Consider the following 17285-nt stretch of genomic DNA (forward strand, 5'->3'; position numbering starts at 1 on the left):
CATCCTTAAAGGTCTTGTTTGTTATGACAACCAACAGTTATTTGTGAGGCATATACTAAGAGGAATTATTAAATTTGTGTTTAATTTCTTTGGTTTCTACCCCCCTCTATTATTGATTGAGGTCATGCCAGGTTTATGTTTTGCCCAAAAATGTTTAAGCATAAAGCTTGATGTGTACAATAAAGTGGTTCTGCATTCACCCCATAACATGAAAGACTTAAAACATTCCAAAATATGGCAACTCCTGCCCTGGCAGGGTGGTTCAATTGGTTGGAGCATTGTCCCGAACACCAAAATGTTTCAGGTTAGACTCTCAGTCAGGGCACATACCTAGGTTTTAGGTTCAACCCCTGGTCCAGACTCATATAGGAGGCAACCAAGCAATGTTTCACTGTTTCTCTCTCTCTCTCTCTCTCTCTCTCTCTCTCTCTCTCTCTCTCTCTCTCTCTCATCAATAAAAACATATCCTCTAGTGAGGATTATATATATTTATATATATATATATATATATATATATATAATAACTACTTCTGAGTGCTATTTTGGGGGAACTATGGAAGACTTCACATTAGGGGTGATCAGGTAATGTAATAATTTGGGATATCTTTGTAACTTTTTTTTTTTTTTTTTTTTTTTTTACAAAGAACCTTCAGCACTACACTATCCCAGATTGATACCACCCGAGAGTTGTTTGTACAGACTAGGAGAGGCCAGGAAATTCTTACTAGGGTGAAGCATTTCATGAAACAGTACATCCTTCCAGCTGAAAAGGTAAGTATTGTGTGAACAGAATGTATTTGTGCTCAAGGACTATGGAATTACTTCTGTTATCTCTGCTAAGAGTACCATGGCATCATATCTTTGCAGTCAGTCCTTAATTAGATACTCCTCCTAGCCTTACCACTGACCTGGTACAGGTCTGATCCTGAAAAATTCCAAGCTTCTAAAATATGCCAAAGGAATGCTACAAATCAATCTGTGGAATAAAAAATAAGCTAAAAGGAATTAACTCTTTTTGTAAAGTTGACATTCTTAGTATATTACAGTAAAACACTACCTTGGGAACCTTTGCCCAAGGCAGTGATTTAGAGCTTTTTTTTTTTTTTTTCTTTTTTTAAGTGAACCCCTTTGAGAACTGTAGAGGGAATGAGATGGGCATATCCAGAAAAATTTGCATGTAATTTCAAGCTTTCACAAATACTTATCACATGCTACTACTTTAAGGTGTTAAATTTCAGTCAGTTCACTGAGGGTGAAGAAGTAACATGATACATTCATTCATTCAGTTAACAGCTAATTATCAGGAATCTAATAATGGGTTAGGCATCTAGAGAGCTATTGAAAATAAAAGAGAGAACAAGACAGATAGGGCTTATACTTCAGTATAAAAGAAAGAGATTAAATAAGAGATGATAAATGCTGTGAAGAAAAAAGTTATTATGAAAATATGTAAGGTAGATGGGGTGGGGCACATGTGTGGGTAGAACAAAGTCTCTTAGAGCTCAAGTTCTTAATTTACAATGTGAATAGGTATGACTAGATGTACAGTAAATTCCCATTTTAATCTTCTATGATTCTGATCTAGAGCCAGACTAGCAAAATCAAATAGGAAACTGAAAAAGGCCAAAATTCTTTCAACAAAAATGTTCAGTCAATATGTGTTTATACGGCAGTTAGTGTTATTGCTTGAATTATATGAATAATTATATTTTTAGTAAAGATCTGGCATGAGATTAACCTTGCTCACAGAATGGGATACAGTGTTTTAAAGAAAATACTACTTAAATATGAGGAAATTCTAAAATAGTCAACTCATATGTTCAATGATCAGGCATCAGGCATGTTTTCTTTCTTTTTTCACCACTAAACTCTTTTTCATACTTGAAGAACTAAAGCAAGCTTCTTTGTAACAAGGTATTTTATTTTAATTCTGCCTCTTACAAATAGACTTTGCAAATCTCTAAATGGATAGACTTTAGAACAGGAAGTATTAAATAATATAAGTTTTTTTTTTTTTTTTTTTTTCAAATTTTTATTAAGGTATTATATGTGTACATATCTTACCATTGCCCCCCCCAATATAAGTTTTTAAATAATTATCAACACTGGCATAATTTCTCAGAACTGTAGTATCATAAAGAGGTAGTCAGAGGAAAGGAATTTGTAAATGTACTACATAATATATTTCTTATCAAGCACAATAGCATTGGCTATTTCTATAGCAATATGAGGGATGGAAATAATAACCCTAAACAGGAAATTTAACTGACTTCCTGACAGAAATAGCAAGAGCTATTCATTCTGGTGCCTTTGAAAGAGCCATCCTGTGTCTTCTTGATGTTTTCACTAAATATAGCAGTACTCTAGACCAGTGACTTTCAGCCTTTTTCACCTCATGGCACACATAAACTAATTAATAATATTCTGCATACACAAAAACATATATTTCTTGCCTATCTGACCAAAAAAATGTATAATTTTTTATTCATTCACATCAGATGGCTGTTGTTGTATTGGCTGTTGTCATTTTTTTTATTTTTTTATTTTTTTAATATGGAACACTTCGTGAATTTGCATGTCATCCTTGCGCAGGTGTTGTCATTTCTTTATTTGACAATCTAAGGGAAAAGAGGTCAGTGCCCCTGACTAAATAGTCAGGTATTGCATGTTTTAAAAATTCTTGCAGCACACCAGTTGAAAATCACTGTTCTAGATTAACCATATTTCAATTAAAGGAACATTATCCTATCTAATAAAAGGGTAATATGCAAATTAACTGTCGCTCTATCACAAAGATGGCGATGCCCAAAGCCACAAGATGGTGGCGCCCAGTTCTCTCAGCCCTGCCGGAGTCCCCCAGTCCTGGGGGGGGGGGGGGGGCGGCTGCTGAGAGCGGGCAGCATGAGCGGCTTGGCAGAACACTTGCTTTGTTGCCCCAGCGACGAGGCAAGCGTTTCGCACCCGGCTGCAGATGGGCCTCTGGGCTGCAGAGAGCCTCTGGGCAGCGGGCGCAAAGTGTCCAGGCCCCACAGAGAGCTACTGGTGCATGGATTCATATGTAGGGCTACTAGTATGATTATAAGTTGGTGGGAAAATTTTAGAAAATAATTTTGTAATATTGACTTTTGACACTGTTCATAGACATTAATCCAGGGAAGTAATTCTACTAGCCCAAGTGTAGAAAAGAAAATAGGTACAGAGATGCTGTGATAGAAAAATATTGAAGAATGACATTATAGTCCAAGATTTTAGTTCATCTTGATTCTTTTAGTTGCACAAACTAGAGATTACTGTTACTGCTTTATGTGTCTATTACCCATGTAATTATCACTTCATTTACTATTTATTCCTTCTTGCAACTCAGATGCTTCTTCTAGGATGAATTTCCTTTAATGAGAATCTTCTAATAAGCTTTTACCTTCCTTTTTCCTCCTTTTTTTTTTTCCCCAGGAGAGGGAAGTACTGTTTTATATTCATCTCTTCTCTCTCTATCTATACCTCTCTGTCTCTATCTCTGTGTTTTTTTCTTTCTAATGCCTTTATTTTGCCCTAATCCTTGAAAGACCATTTTATTGGATATAGAATTCTAGATTGCCAGTTATTTTCTCTCAGCAATTAATGATGATATCCCACTGATATCTATCCTCATTTGTTGCTCTGGAAGTTAGCTCTCAGTCTCAGTTGTTTAATTATCTGTAATTGTCCTCCTTTAAGAGCCTTTCTTTAACTTTGATGTTCTGCAGCTTAATGGTGCTCTGGCTTCATTGTGCTTTCTGAATTTGAGGATTGGTATCTTATCAGTTCTGAAAACTTCTTAGATATAATTTTTTCCAACATTTCATCTCTCCTCATTCTCTTCATCTAGTACTACAATTAGACTTATGTGAGACTTCTGTGTTCATCATATCCCTTAACCACTCATATTTTCCTTCTACTGAATTTCTATGCTTCATTCAAAAAAGGAGGAATTTCCTGAGGTCTCTCTTTTGATTTGCTTTTCAGCTGTATCTAATTTTACTTTCCAGCAATCCATAGAGCAGTGGCTTTCAAAATCTGGATTGTTACAATTGCCTGGAAAAATAGTAAAGAGTATAGAAGCCCCAGGCTCATTGAAGTAAGATAGGCCTATGCCCTTGTATTTTTACCATGTTCCCCAAGTGATTCTGAAACCCACCAAAGTTTGAGAACCACTGCCATGAGTTTCCAAGTTTAAGGACTATGGTTTTGCTTTTCCTCAAGATGCATTCAGTTCTTTTCCAAATTTGTCTGACCTATTTTGAGAATCCTTTGTCATATTTTTAATTCCTTCCTTTATTCTTGAAATCTATTAGACACAAATATTTTATATCCTATATCAGATCATTCTTTTATCTGTAGTCTTTGGGGAGTGTGTTTCTGTTTTATTGAACTATTGTTTTTGATAATTCTTGCTAATAGTGGCTGATTTCCTTGAGTGTTTAGTAATTTTTCATTTTAAACTCACGTTCTTTGAGATGGAATTTTATCTGCTGGGATTATTTAAGGCTTTGTTTAAAGCATTCCTCCAGAGAGGATTTGCTTTTGATTCTGCCAGCTTCTTGCAAGCACAGTCACCAGGAACACTGTAAACCTCATTTTCAGCTTGAGATTTTAGGGCCCCACAGGTCTCTGAATTCAGATCCCAAACTTGGGTGAAGACAGGCTTCGGACTAGAAATGTTTATTTTTTCAATTCCATCTTATATATGGCTTATTCCCCATGATTTACGTCTGAGGGGTGGGTGTTGTTTTTTTTTCCACTTAGGTTTTGCCCATTAGGTACCCTTGCTTTGGTGACAGGAAGAGATGATCTCTGATCTGCCCTCTTTCCCTGTTGGGGCATTTGGCTTTTTCTCCTGACCTCTGACTATATGGCTCACTAAAAACTAAGGCTCAGCCCTAGGCAGTTTTGCTCAGTGGATAGAGTGTCAGCCCACAGACTGAAGGGTATTGGGTTGGATTCTGGTCAAGAGCATGTACCTTGGTTGCAGACTCGATCCCCAGCCCTGGTCCAGACACAACCAATTAATGTGTCTCTCTCACATTGATGTTTCTCTCACTCTGTCTCTCCCCCTCCCTTTCTCTCTCTCTAAAAATCAATGGAAAAAATATCCCCAGGTAAGGATTAACAAAAATAAAACTAATACGGCCCAGACTAACGTGGATCAGCCTACATCCCCCAGACAAACGTGGCTCTAGTGCTCACTCTCAAAGAGTCAGGCTTTATTCCTGGCCTCTGAGGTGTTTTCTTAATTTCCTTCCAGCACAGCTGTACATTACTAAATCTATTTTTTAAATTATTATTTTTTCTTTAAAAAAAAAAATTATTTATTTTTTTTCAAGTCAACATTTTTTTATTAAGGTATTATATGTGTACATATCTTACCATTGCCCCCCCCACTCCGATACATGCCCTCACCCCCCAATGTTTTGCATCCATTGGTTATTCTTATATGCATGCATATAAGTTCTTCGGTTGATTTCTTATTTCCCCCACCTCTCCCTAACCTTCCCGCTGTAATTTGACAGTCTGTTTGATGCTTTACTGCCTCTGTATCTATCTTTTTGTTCATCAGTTTATAAAGTTTTTTATTATCCACAAATGAGTGAGATCATGTGGTATTTTTCTTTCATTGACTGGCTTATTTCACTTAGCATAATGTTCTCTAATTCCATCCAGGTTCCTACAAATGGTAATAATTCCTTCTTTTTTTATGGCAGCATAGTATTCCATTGTATAGATGTACCATAGTTTTCTGATATAGTCATCTGCTGACGGGCACCTAGGCTGTTTCCAAATCTTAGCTATTGTAAATTGTGCTGCTATGAACATAGGGGTGCATATATTCTTTCTGATTGGTGTTTCTAGTTTCTTAGGATATATTCCCAGGAGTGGGATTACTGGGTCAAATGGGAGTTCCATTTTCAGTTTTTTGAGGAAACTCCATACTGTTCTCCACAGTGGCTGCACCAGTCTCCATTCCCACCAGCAGTGCACGAGGGTTCCTTTTTCTCCGCATCCTCGCCAACACTTGTCGTTTGTTGATTTGTTGATGATAGCCATTCTGACAGGTGTGAGATGGTATCGCATTGTCGTTTTGATTTGCATCTCTTGGATAATTAGTGACTTCAAGCATGTTTTCATGTGTCTCTTGGCCTTCCTTCTGTCTTCTTTTGAAAAGATTCTATTTAGGTCCGTTGCCCATTTTTTTATTGGATCATTTATCTTCCTTTTATTAAGTTGTATAAGCTGTCTGTAGATGTTGCAGATTAAACCTTTATCAGTGATAACATTTGCAAATATGTTCTCCCATACAGTGGGGTTTCTTATTGTTTTGTTGATGGTTTCTTTTGCTGTGCAAAAGCTTTTTATTTTGATGTAGTCCCATTTGTTTATTTTCTCTTGGGCTTCCATTGCCCAAGGGGCAGTATCAGTGAAGAAGTTCTTTCGGCATATGTCTGAGATTTTGCTGCCTGTGGAATCCTCTAGTATTTTTATGGTTTCCCATCTTATGTTTAAGTCGTGTATCCATTTTGAGTTTGTTTTTGTGTATGGTGTAAGTTGGTGATCTAGTTTCATTTTTTTGCATGTATCTGTCCAATTTTCCCAGCACCATTTATTGAAGAGACTGTCTTGACTCCATTGTATGTTCATGCCTCCTTTGTCAAATATTAATTGTGCACAGTGGTTTGGGTCGATATCTGGATTCTCTATTCTATTCCATTGGTCTATATGTCTGTTCTTGTGCCAGTACCAGGCTGTTTTGAGAACAGTGGCTTTGTAATACAGCTTGAAATCTGGTATTGAGATTCCTCCTAGTTTATTCTTCTTTCTCAGGATTGCTGTGGCTATTCGGGGTCTTTTTTTATTCCAGATGAATTTTTGGAGAGTTCTTTCTAGGTCTGTGAAATATGCCGTTGGTATTTTAATGGGGAGTGCATTGAATCTATAGATTGCTTTGGGTAGTATGGACATTTTAATGATGTTGATTCTCCCAATCCATGAACATGGTATGTTCTTCCATCTGTTTATATCTTCCTCTATCTCTTTTTTCAGTGTCCTGTAGTTTTCCGCGTATAGATCTTTTACCTCCTTAGTTAAGTTTATTCCTAGGTATCTTAATTTTTTTGGTGCAATGGTAAATGGGATTGCTGTTTTAGTTTCTCTTTCTGTAAGTTCACTATTGGTGTATAGAAATGCCATAGATTTCTTGGCGTTAATTTTGTATCCTGCTACATTGCCGAATTCATTTATTAAGTCTGTTAGTTTTTAGATGGAGTCTTTCGGATTTTTTATGTACAATATCATGTCATCTACAAATAACTTTTTTACTTCTTCTTTTCAATTTGGATGCCTTTTATTTCTTCTTCTTGTCTAATTGCAATGGCTAATACTTCCAGTACTATGTCAAACAGGAGTGGTGAGAGTGGGCATCCCTCTCTTGTTCCTATTCTTAGGGGAAATGGTTTTAGTGTTTGTCCATTGAGTATGATGTTAGCTGTGGGTTTATCATATATAGCTTTTATTATGTTGAGGTATGATCCTTCTATTCCCAGCTTGCTGAGAGTTTTTATCAAGAAAGGGTGTTGGATTTTGTCAAATGCTTTTTCTGCATCAATTGATATGGCTATGTGATTTTTATCTCTCAATTTGTTTATGTGATGTATCACGTTAATTGATTTGCGGATATTGTACCATCCTTGCATTCCTGGGATAAATCCTACTTGGTCATGGTGTATGATCTCTCTGATGTACTGCTGAATCCGATTTGCTAGAATTTTGTTGAGGATTTTGGCATCTACGTTCATGAGGGATATTGGCCTGTAATTCTCTTTCATTGTGTTGTCTTTATCTGGTTTTGGTATTAGGGTGATGCTGGCTTCATAGAAGGAGCTTGGAAGTGTTCCTTCCTCTTGAATTTTTTGGAATAGTCTGAGGAGGATAGGTTTTAGTTCTTCCTTGAATGTTTGGTAAAACTCTCCTGTGAAGCCATCTGGTCCCGGGCTTTTGTTTGCTGGAAGCTTTTTGATGACTGCTTCAATTTCTTCCATAGTTACTGGCATATTGACCTGTTTAGATTCTTCCTGATTGAGTTTTGGAAGGTTATATTTTTCTAGGAATATGTTCATTTCCTCCAGGTTGTCCAGTTTGTTGGAATAGAGTTGTTCGTAGTATTTTTTAACAATCCTTTGTATTTCAGTGGGATCTGTTGTTATTTCACCTCTTTCATTTCTGATTTTGTTTATTTGGGTCTTCTCTCTTTGCTTCTTGGTGAGCCTGGCTAGAGGTTCATCAATCTTGTTTATCCTTTCAAAGAACCAGCTCTTGGTTTTGTTGAACTTTTGTATTGTTTCTTTGGTCTCTATGTCGTTTATCTCCGCTCTGATCTTTATTATTTCCTTCCTTCTGCTTACACTGGGCTTTTCTTGTTGCTCTTTTTCTAACTCTTTGAGTTGTTGGTTAGGTAATTTATTACCATTGTTTCCTGTTTTTTGCAGTATGCTTGTAGAGCTATGAACTTCCCTCTCAAGACTGCTTTCACTGTGTCCCATAGATTTTGGATTGTTGTGTTTTCATTGTCATTTGTTGCCATGATGTTTTTTATTTCTTCCTTGATCTTTCTGGTAACCCAGTCATTGTTTAATAGCATGCTGTTTAGTCTCCATGTGTTTGATTTCTTTGGGTTGTTTTTATTGTAGTTTATTTCCAGTTTTATGCCACTGTGGTCTGAGAAGATGCTTGATATGATTTCTATCTTCTTGGATTTGAAGAGACTTTGCCTATATCCCAACATATGGGCTATCTTTGAAAATGACCCATGTGCACTTGAGAAGAATGTATATTCTGTGGCTTTGGGGTGAAATGATCTGAAGATGTCAATTAATTCCATCTGGTCTAGTGAGTCATTTAGGATTGATGTTTCTTTGCTGATTTTTTGTTTAGAGGATTTGTCCAATGGTGATAGTGGGGTATTAAAGTCTCCTACTATGATTGTATTGTTGTCAATCTCTCCCTTGATATCCTCCAGTAGATTTTTTATGTATTTGGGTGCATATATGTTTACCAGAGTTATTTCTTCTTGTTGGATTGCTCCCTTTAGTATTATGAAGTGGCCTTCCTTATCTCTTTTTATGTCCTTCAGTTTGAGATCTAATTTTTCAGATATAAGTATTGCTACCCCAGCTTTTTTTTCAGTTCCATTTGCCTGGAAAACCTTTTTCCATCCCTTCACCCTCAGTCTGTGTGTGTCTTTTTTTCTGAGGTGGGTTTCTTGTAGACAGCAGATGTATGGGTTGTGTTTTCTTATCCAATCCATTACCCTATGTCTTTTGATTGGGGCATTTTATCCATTTACATTTAAAGTTATTATTGATAGGTACTTATTTGCCGTCAATTTTATTCTTTACCCCTGTGTTCCTTCTTCGCTTCCTATTTTTTTTTTTTTTTTTACAGCAGACCCTTTAGCATTTCTTGCATTGCTGGTTTGGTGGTAATAAATTCCCTTAGTCCTTTTTTGTCTGTGAAGCTCCTGATTTCACCTTCAATTTTGATTGATAGCCTTGCTGGGTACAGTATTCTTGGAGTCAGACCCTTCCTTTGCATGACTTTGTATATTTCATTCCATTCCTTTCTGGCCTGATGAGTTTCTGTTGAGAAATCAGTTGCTTTTCTGATGGGGGTTCCTTTGTATGTAACTTTCTGTCTCTCTCTTGCCGCTTTTAAGATTCTTACTTTGTCGTTGGTGTTTGCCAATTTAATTATAATGTGCCTTGGCGTCAGTCTTTTGGGGTTCATTTTGCTTGGGACTCTGTGAGCTTCTTGGATTTGTGTGGGTTTTTTCTTCCCTATATCAGGGAAGTTTTCTGTCATTATTTCTTCAAACAGGTTTTCTATTCCTTGCTCCGTTTCCTTTCGTTCTGGAACCCCTATTATGCAGATGTTGTTTTGTTTCGTGTTGTCCCAAAGTTCCCTTAGGCTCTCCTCCTGCTTTTTAATTTTTTTTCTAGAAGCTGCTCTACTTGGGTATTTTTTTCCCATCTTGTCTTCTAGCTCACTGATGTGATCCTCTGCTTCTTCTAGTCTACTCTTGATGCTTTCTATTGAGTTCTTTACAGCAGTGATGTCATTTTTCATTTCTTCTTGGTTCTTAATTTCCTCTTGGTTCTTGCTCATATTGTAGAATTTGTCTTCCATTCTTTTCAGCCACCTTATGACCATTTCTCTGAATTCTTTCTCTGGAAGGTTGCTTGCCTCCATTTTGTTTACTTCCTTTTCTGGTGATGCCTGCTTTTCTTTCATATGCAGGCTATTTCTTTGTCTACCCATGGTCTCTCTTCTCTGGATGTCTGGTTATGTAGTTCTCTCTCTCCTGTGTTTATTTAAAGGCACAAAATACAACACAACCAGGTACAACACACAAGGCACTGAACAGAAATGTATTCACGATATTAATAACCTCCAATAAAGGTGACCACCAGAGAAAGGCAAATTAGGGGATAAAGAGAGAAAGAAGAAGAGGAAAAAGAAAGACAGAAAAAAAAAGGAGTGTCAAAATGAAATTGGGAAAAGGAAAAAAAAAAGTAAGAGAGACAAGAAAGAGACTAAGAGAGAAAGGGGAACAAACTATATATATGGGGAGAAAACTCCAATAGAACAACCACTAATCCCAGCAAATGCCAGCAACAAGTACCTGGGGATTAATACAAACTACAACACCAACTAATATCAAGCAAGGCAACGGAAAACAGAAGCAAAAAAAGCAAAAAGAAATCAAACAAAAAAAAGAATAAGCAAAACCATCTCACAAAAAAGCATAAAAATTCGATATAATCAACATTCAAGCAAACAACAACAAAAGGACAGAGAGAAAGATAATTTTTTGGATAGTTAAGACAGCGAAGAGAGAGGTGTGTATGGACTTGGAGCAGGGGATTGTAGATTAGATATATAAGTAGGGTGAAATTTTATCAGGGGGTAAACAGAAAGAATAGGGAAAATCTAAAGCAGGAAAGGGGTAAGATAAATAGGTCACCAAAAGGGGAAAGGTTAGGAAGAGAGTGATGGCATAAAGGTAGAGTTGAGATAGAGTAAAACAATGCTAAAGGAAAGATGAAACTAGAATGTAGAACACTAATCCCAAAGTAAAATAAAGAGAAAAGAAAATGATACTTAAAAAAAAGTAAAATAGTAATAGTAATGATACTGATTGAAAATAAAAATGTAATAATTAAAAAGGTAAAATCAAGTGAGGAAAAAAGAAAAAAATTAGTTTCTTGAGTAAAAGATGCAAAAAAAAGGAAATAAAAAAAAATAAAAAATAAAATGTGCAGTAGTGAAGGTCATTCACTTCCTCTATTGTTCTGTTTGGCACGCCTGTTTCTCCGTCCAGACAGTATTGCAGTTCCCTGCGTTCCACTACTCCTCAGTGTTGTAAGCCAGTCCTGATTTTTAAGCAGGCGGTGTGTCTTAATTTCTCATATTCCTTTATTTTTGATTATACAAGAGTCAATTTGTGATTCAGCCCCAGGGTGGCAGTGTTTCTGGATTGACTTCCAGATCTCTTTGGCCTCTTTAGCCTGTATTTACATCCTTCTTTCCCTGTGGCACTCAATACCAGTTTGTGGAAGTGGGCTGCCTCAGAGCTGGCTCTCTGATGGTCACTCCCTGCTCCGATCCCCAGGTTCCAGAAAAACAACTTTCCCCTGCAGTCTCCCAGGGTGTCCCCAGCTGGGTGATCCTAGGTATTGGGCTTAGTAATCAGAAGCAAGGATTTCAAGAGGAAAAAGCCCAAGTGTGCGAACAATGGGTCTGCGGGCAAGTCTAAGCAGCCGGCACACCTTTGAAATTCTTAGGCTGTCCCTGCACGTCAGATCAAAATGGGTTGCTTTTTAGAGATCCCTTCTGTTAGCAGCTCTGAGGACCCCCTTCCACATTCACGGATCACACCAGCCCCAACAGCCACGGATTTTTCTAGGCACAGACTTCCCTGGTCCTCCAGTTCCTGCAGAACACGCGTTCCTCTCTCCCGCCGGGACCAGAGACCTCACCTTATCCCAGGCGAAATCTGACCTTTCCGTGGTGGAGTGTAGAGCTCCTCTGAATCCGCGTGTTTGCGCCAATTGGGGACCGGTGTTCTGGGGCTCGTAGCTGTTCAGTGGGTGGCGCAGTTGTGGATTTTAAAGCTTCTGATAAGATCCACTTTCCCTTTCAAGATGGCGCAGTCTCCGCCTCCGAGTCCGTAGCTCTGGGAGGGGACCCAGCCGCAGTGGGGGCTGCCCGGTCAGGGGAACCCTGTCTAGCAGTCCCCCACCTTCTCCTGGAGTTTAGCTGTCTCTTAACTTGCCAACAAACTCTCCTCGTGCGACCCTCAGCTGTTCTTTCTTTCTGCTCCGGGACAAGGCTCAGAACACGTTTGTCTATTCCGCCGCCATTTTTTTTCCTTAAAATTATTTTAAATATTTTATCTGATATTTCTTGTTGTACTACCCTGGAGGGGGTTTCTATGACCATTTAGTGTGCCATATTGCTGAATGAAACATTCAAACTTTGGTGTAACTTCTTGGGAGTCTATTATCTACTATTGAGGGAGCATAATTTGTGAGCAGCAAGGCTCTAGAATATTTTATACTTCTGCTTCTGGTTTTAGAAAGAAATATTATTGATTTAACTGCAGCTGAAAAAGCTGTTTCACCTAAATATGTTTCCTTTAGATAGTAACAGTTTGTGACATTATTTACTTTGTATTAACTTTAGCTAATTAACTTTTTCTTTTCATTACTTTAAGGAGGTAATTGAGTTTTATGTCCAAAAGGAAAATTCAGTAGACCAGTGGAAAAAACCTTTAGTGATTGATAAACTCAAGGTAAGAAAAAAAAAGAAAACCTTTAACATTGGAATATTTACATGCAGATGTTTTTTAAGACCTTAGTTTGTCATTGCTCTTGCTGTTATATACGTAGAGGATAATTATATCAATAACATTTTTAAAGGAAGTTAAAAATAGCACCTGTAATATACAAATTAGGTTGCATAGTGTTGTATATATGGTATATGGTGAAGACATAGATATTTAAAGAAAAAATACCATCAACACTACTCACTGCCACCTGTCACTAAATTGAGACTGAAGTCCAGGCAACACATTTATCTTACATGGACTTAATTTCATGTTTTCAAATCCTAAGAGCAATACATGTTAAAAGTCACAATGCAAAAAAATAGTTATTTGGCATAATTATACTCAAGTATGGGAGCTTTTATAATAGCTATGATTCAATAAGAAAATTTTGATTCAAAATTTAAACAAATTTAAATTTTCAGCCAAATCCAAGGAAGCTTGGAAGAAAAGTCATTTAACAGTTAAACTATTGATTCATAATGAATTAGTAACTACTTGTTTTTTGCACACTAGGATACAATGAAATAACGTTTTTAAATTTCAAAAAGCATAAATACTAATATATTTTTTAAAAACACCTATTTTTGGTCATGGCAAATTATGATCACTCTGGTATATCTATCTCCTCAACAGGAAATGGCCAAAGCAGAGGGCCTCTGGAACTTGTTCCTGCCAGCTGTCAGTGGCCTCAGCCAGGTTGACTATGCCCTGATTGCTGAAGAAACCGGAAAGTGCTTTTTCGCTCCAGATGTCTTTAACTGCCAAGCACCAGGTTACTACATTATTTAAAAGCAGACTTCCACAGATATTTTGAGCAGTGTTTATAATTTCTCTATTTTATGACAAGGAAGTTTTTCCTACAAGAAGTCATTGATTTATAAATTTATCCAGAATTTTACTTTTAGTTATTTTGATTTAAATATTAAAAAATAGATCTAATGTTCTCAATGGATTACTCTTTTGTTAAACATCATGACATTAAGAGTATTAGTGAACAGAATCTGCTACCAAAGGGATTGGACTGCAGTTTCCTGACTGGGTATTGGACATTTCTATGGCTATTGGAATGAATAGAGTTCCACATCTTTTGGTTAGCCTTACAATCTTTCCATTTATGCACCAATTATTTATTATATACTATGTGCCAAGCCCTGTTCTAGATCCTTGAAATATATCAAGGAATAAAATAAAGATTCCTGCCCTCATGGAGCTGATATTCTAATAGAGGGATGCAAAAATAAGTAATAAATATAGTAAATAAATAAGTTAGGTAGTAAGTTTGAAGATAAAAAGTGCTTTAGGGGAAAAAAATCTCTGTAGGGTAATAGGGGAGCTCTGGAATGCTGAGGGACAAGGAATATGGATTACAATTTAAAATAGAATAGTTGGGCTAGGCCTTACGTAGAAAATGACATTTGATAAAGACTTGTAAGAAGGTGAGAGAGGTAGCCATGCTGATGTCTGGGGGAAGAGTTTTCTTAGCAGAGAGAACAGAATATGCACAGGCCCTAAGGCAATAGCATGATTGGTGTGTTCCAGGAGTGGCCAAGGAAGCCAGTATGGCTGGGTGAAGAATAGTAGAAGATATCAGAGAGGAAAGGGCCTTATTTATATGTTGGGCCTGATAGAGCAGATAAGGGTTTATAACAGTGAAGTGGGAAGCCATTGGGGATTTGAGTAGAGCAGTGACAAGATGTAACTTAGGTTTTAAAAGGATCACTTTGGCTGCTACTTTGAGAATTAACAAAAGGAGGGAAGGAGAGAAGCAGGGAGTCTGTTGAAATAATCCTACTGAGAGATTATTTGTTCTAGGGTACTAGCAGTGGAAGGGGTAAGGAGTGGAAAGATTCTAAATATAACTTGAAGGCAGAGCCAAGAGGATTTCCTGATTGGATATGGGGTATAAATGGTAGAGTCAAGGATGCTGCTAAGGACTTTGGCATGAAAACTGAAAGGCTGAGGGAAGGAGGCCAACTTTTCTTTAAAAAGATAATATAAAATGTAATCTGTAGAAGGTGTTTTCAAACCTGGGTTTGCAGAAGAACCACATAAGGAACTTAAAGAAAAAAAATCCTGCCCTGACCGGTTTGGCTCAGTGGATAGAGCATCGGCCTGAGGACTCAAGAGTCCTGGGTTCGATTCTGGTCAAGGGCATGTACCTTGGTTGTGGGCACATCCCCAGTGGGGGGTGTGCAAGAGGCAGCTGATTGATGTTTCTCTCTCATCGATGTTTCTAACTCTCCCTCTCCCTTCCTCTCTGTAAAAAAATCAATAAAATATATTTTTTTAAAAAAAAGAAAAAAATCCAGATTCACAGCCTCCATCCCTGGAGATTGTGGTTCTGTAGGTTTAGGGTAGATCCTCGGAATGCCTTCTCTATTTTTTTAAACAAGTTATTCTCATGCCACCAGTCAAGAGCTAGCATTTGACTCATAGTAGGAGGAGGATGGTATGATAGCCTATAGCAGTGGTCGACAAACTCATTAGTCAACAGAGCGGCAAACCGCGGCTCGCGAGCTGCATGTGGCTCGCGAGCCGCAGTTTGCCGACCACTGGCATATAGTGTTCCTACACAAGTTAGGCCTAGGTATTGCCTTTTGTGCTTATTGTATGGCTCTTGTGCTAAAGCTCTCCCCAAAAGAGTTCATGAAGGGTGTACCTGCCAAAAGAGGCAGATTGGATATCTGAGAGAAAACAGTCTGGTGTTTTAGCAAAGTGTTTCCTCCCGGTTTTTTGACCTCTCATTTCTTTGAAATAATTGAGATAGTTCATAGACTTCTGTTGAAGGTTTTCCTTCTTCAAAACCCTGATTTATCAAATTATTGTTATACATTTTAATCTAATAATAAAGCTATTGTTAAAGTAATCTATTCACAAAGTTTCTAAAGATTAATTTCATTTGTATGAAGCTATTACATCATGCTACATAGGTGGCTTAATTTTATGGAAAGAGAACTGGTAGTCTTTTGTTTAAAATCTTTTTACTGTTACTCAATAATAAGAAACGTATTTTATATTACGACCCAATATGTAGCATATGTAGTTGTATGTGTCTTCATTGATGAATGGATGGAGGTGGGTGGGGAGGAGAGGGAGAGAGATACTGATATATTATTGAAAAAAGGCTTCATGAAACAACTACATGCAATGCACTCAGATATTTTCCTCTGAGTCTAATCTAATCTATTCTGTTTTGATTTATCTTAGTATTTATACATTGCTGGCCATATTCCATTAAAATGATTTCAAAACACACTAATGAGTCATAATATGAAAAATAATGCTATAGAAGACATCCTTTGCAGATGCAACTCTGCCACTATTTCCCTGTGAACTTAATTTTCAACTAGATGGTCATGTACTCTTTTTAGTATTAAAATTTCATGAGTCTTTCATGAGTCTGTCTAAAGGATATCACCAAACTGCTGAATTTTCAATTGGCCAGGGAAATACATTTTCTTTTATCCAAGTATGACCAACAACTCTCCTCAGCAAACAAGATGTGTCAAATCATAAGTAGAAAACCAGACATTTTCTCTTTGCAGTGGGGATATATCCTCATGAAGGGGATGGGCATTGTGTTTTGGAGCATTTCCAAAGCAGCTAAAAAGGGTATGTAATTGATGCCAGTTAAATACTTTGGGAGGTTTCTTAGGTGTAAAAGATTAATTTCTACTCAAGCTACCCGAATTATTTCCCAAGTAGTTATAAAAGCTTATGAGAAACATATACCATCTTCCAATTTGTCTTTTTTTTGGCCCTTCAATAAGTCATACAATATTGTATATTCGAATGTTGAAACTAGCAATTTTAATTATAAAGTTATTATTGGATAACTTGGGGGGCATTGGGCTGATTTGAGGGAGGGATTTGTACAAGTAATTTATGTAGGCTCTTTTCCCAACCCATAAATGATAGCTTCGTTTTGCCAGCTTCTCGGAATGAATGGTAATTTTTGGAGATTTTATATCCAATATTTACCTCATTTGAACTATAACAAGAAACACTGAATTGAAAATAAGCAAAGAAAACACTGAGCTACATTAATTCCAACTCAGAACTCATTTTTCCCTCAAAAAGAATTTTCATTTTGTTAATCTAAAAATCTTTCATTTTTAATATAACTTTGGCTTTGGTAGGAGTGTCTAAACAGAGGACAAATGTATTTTGAGAGACTTATCTTAGACTTAACTCAATTTCATAGGCATTTTAATGACTATCCTTAAAGTCATTGTAAGAGGTGATGTTGAAAAATCTTTAAAACCTTATAAGAAATCAGTATTCAAAGGAAAGGTTTTAGAAATAATTTTTAGAAATTTGATAGGAGTGAAAATCAAAGAAAGGCATCTAGAACATTTTGCTTGATGGC

The 17285-nt window shown here is 37.0% G+C and overlaps 1 protein-coding gene across 1 annotated transcript in view; it reads left to right on the plus strand.

The window, feature by feature from the left end:
- The window catches only part of ACAD11 (acyl-CoA dehydrogenase family member 11), an 88517-nt gene that overhangs the window by 34737 nt on the left and 36495 nt on the right, over positions 1 to 17285 (plus strand). Inside the window, exons 9-11 of the mRNA XM_080673731.1 lie at positions 645 to 771; positions 12803 to 12880; positions 13550 to 13688. Coding sequence (XP_080529857.1) covers positions 645 to 771; positions 12803 to 12880; positions 13550 to 13688 — 344 coding nt within the window. The remainder of the gene's footprint in view (positions 1 to 644; positions 772 to 12802; positions 12881 to 13549; positions 13689 to 17285) is intronic.

Source organism: Plecotus auritus, assembly GCF_963455305.1.
Source record: "Plecotus auritus genome assembly, chromosome: 6".
Lineage (NCBI taxonomy): Eukaryota > Metazoa > Chordata > Mammalia > Chiroptera > Vespertilionidae > Plecotus > Plecotus auritus.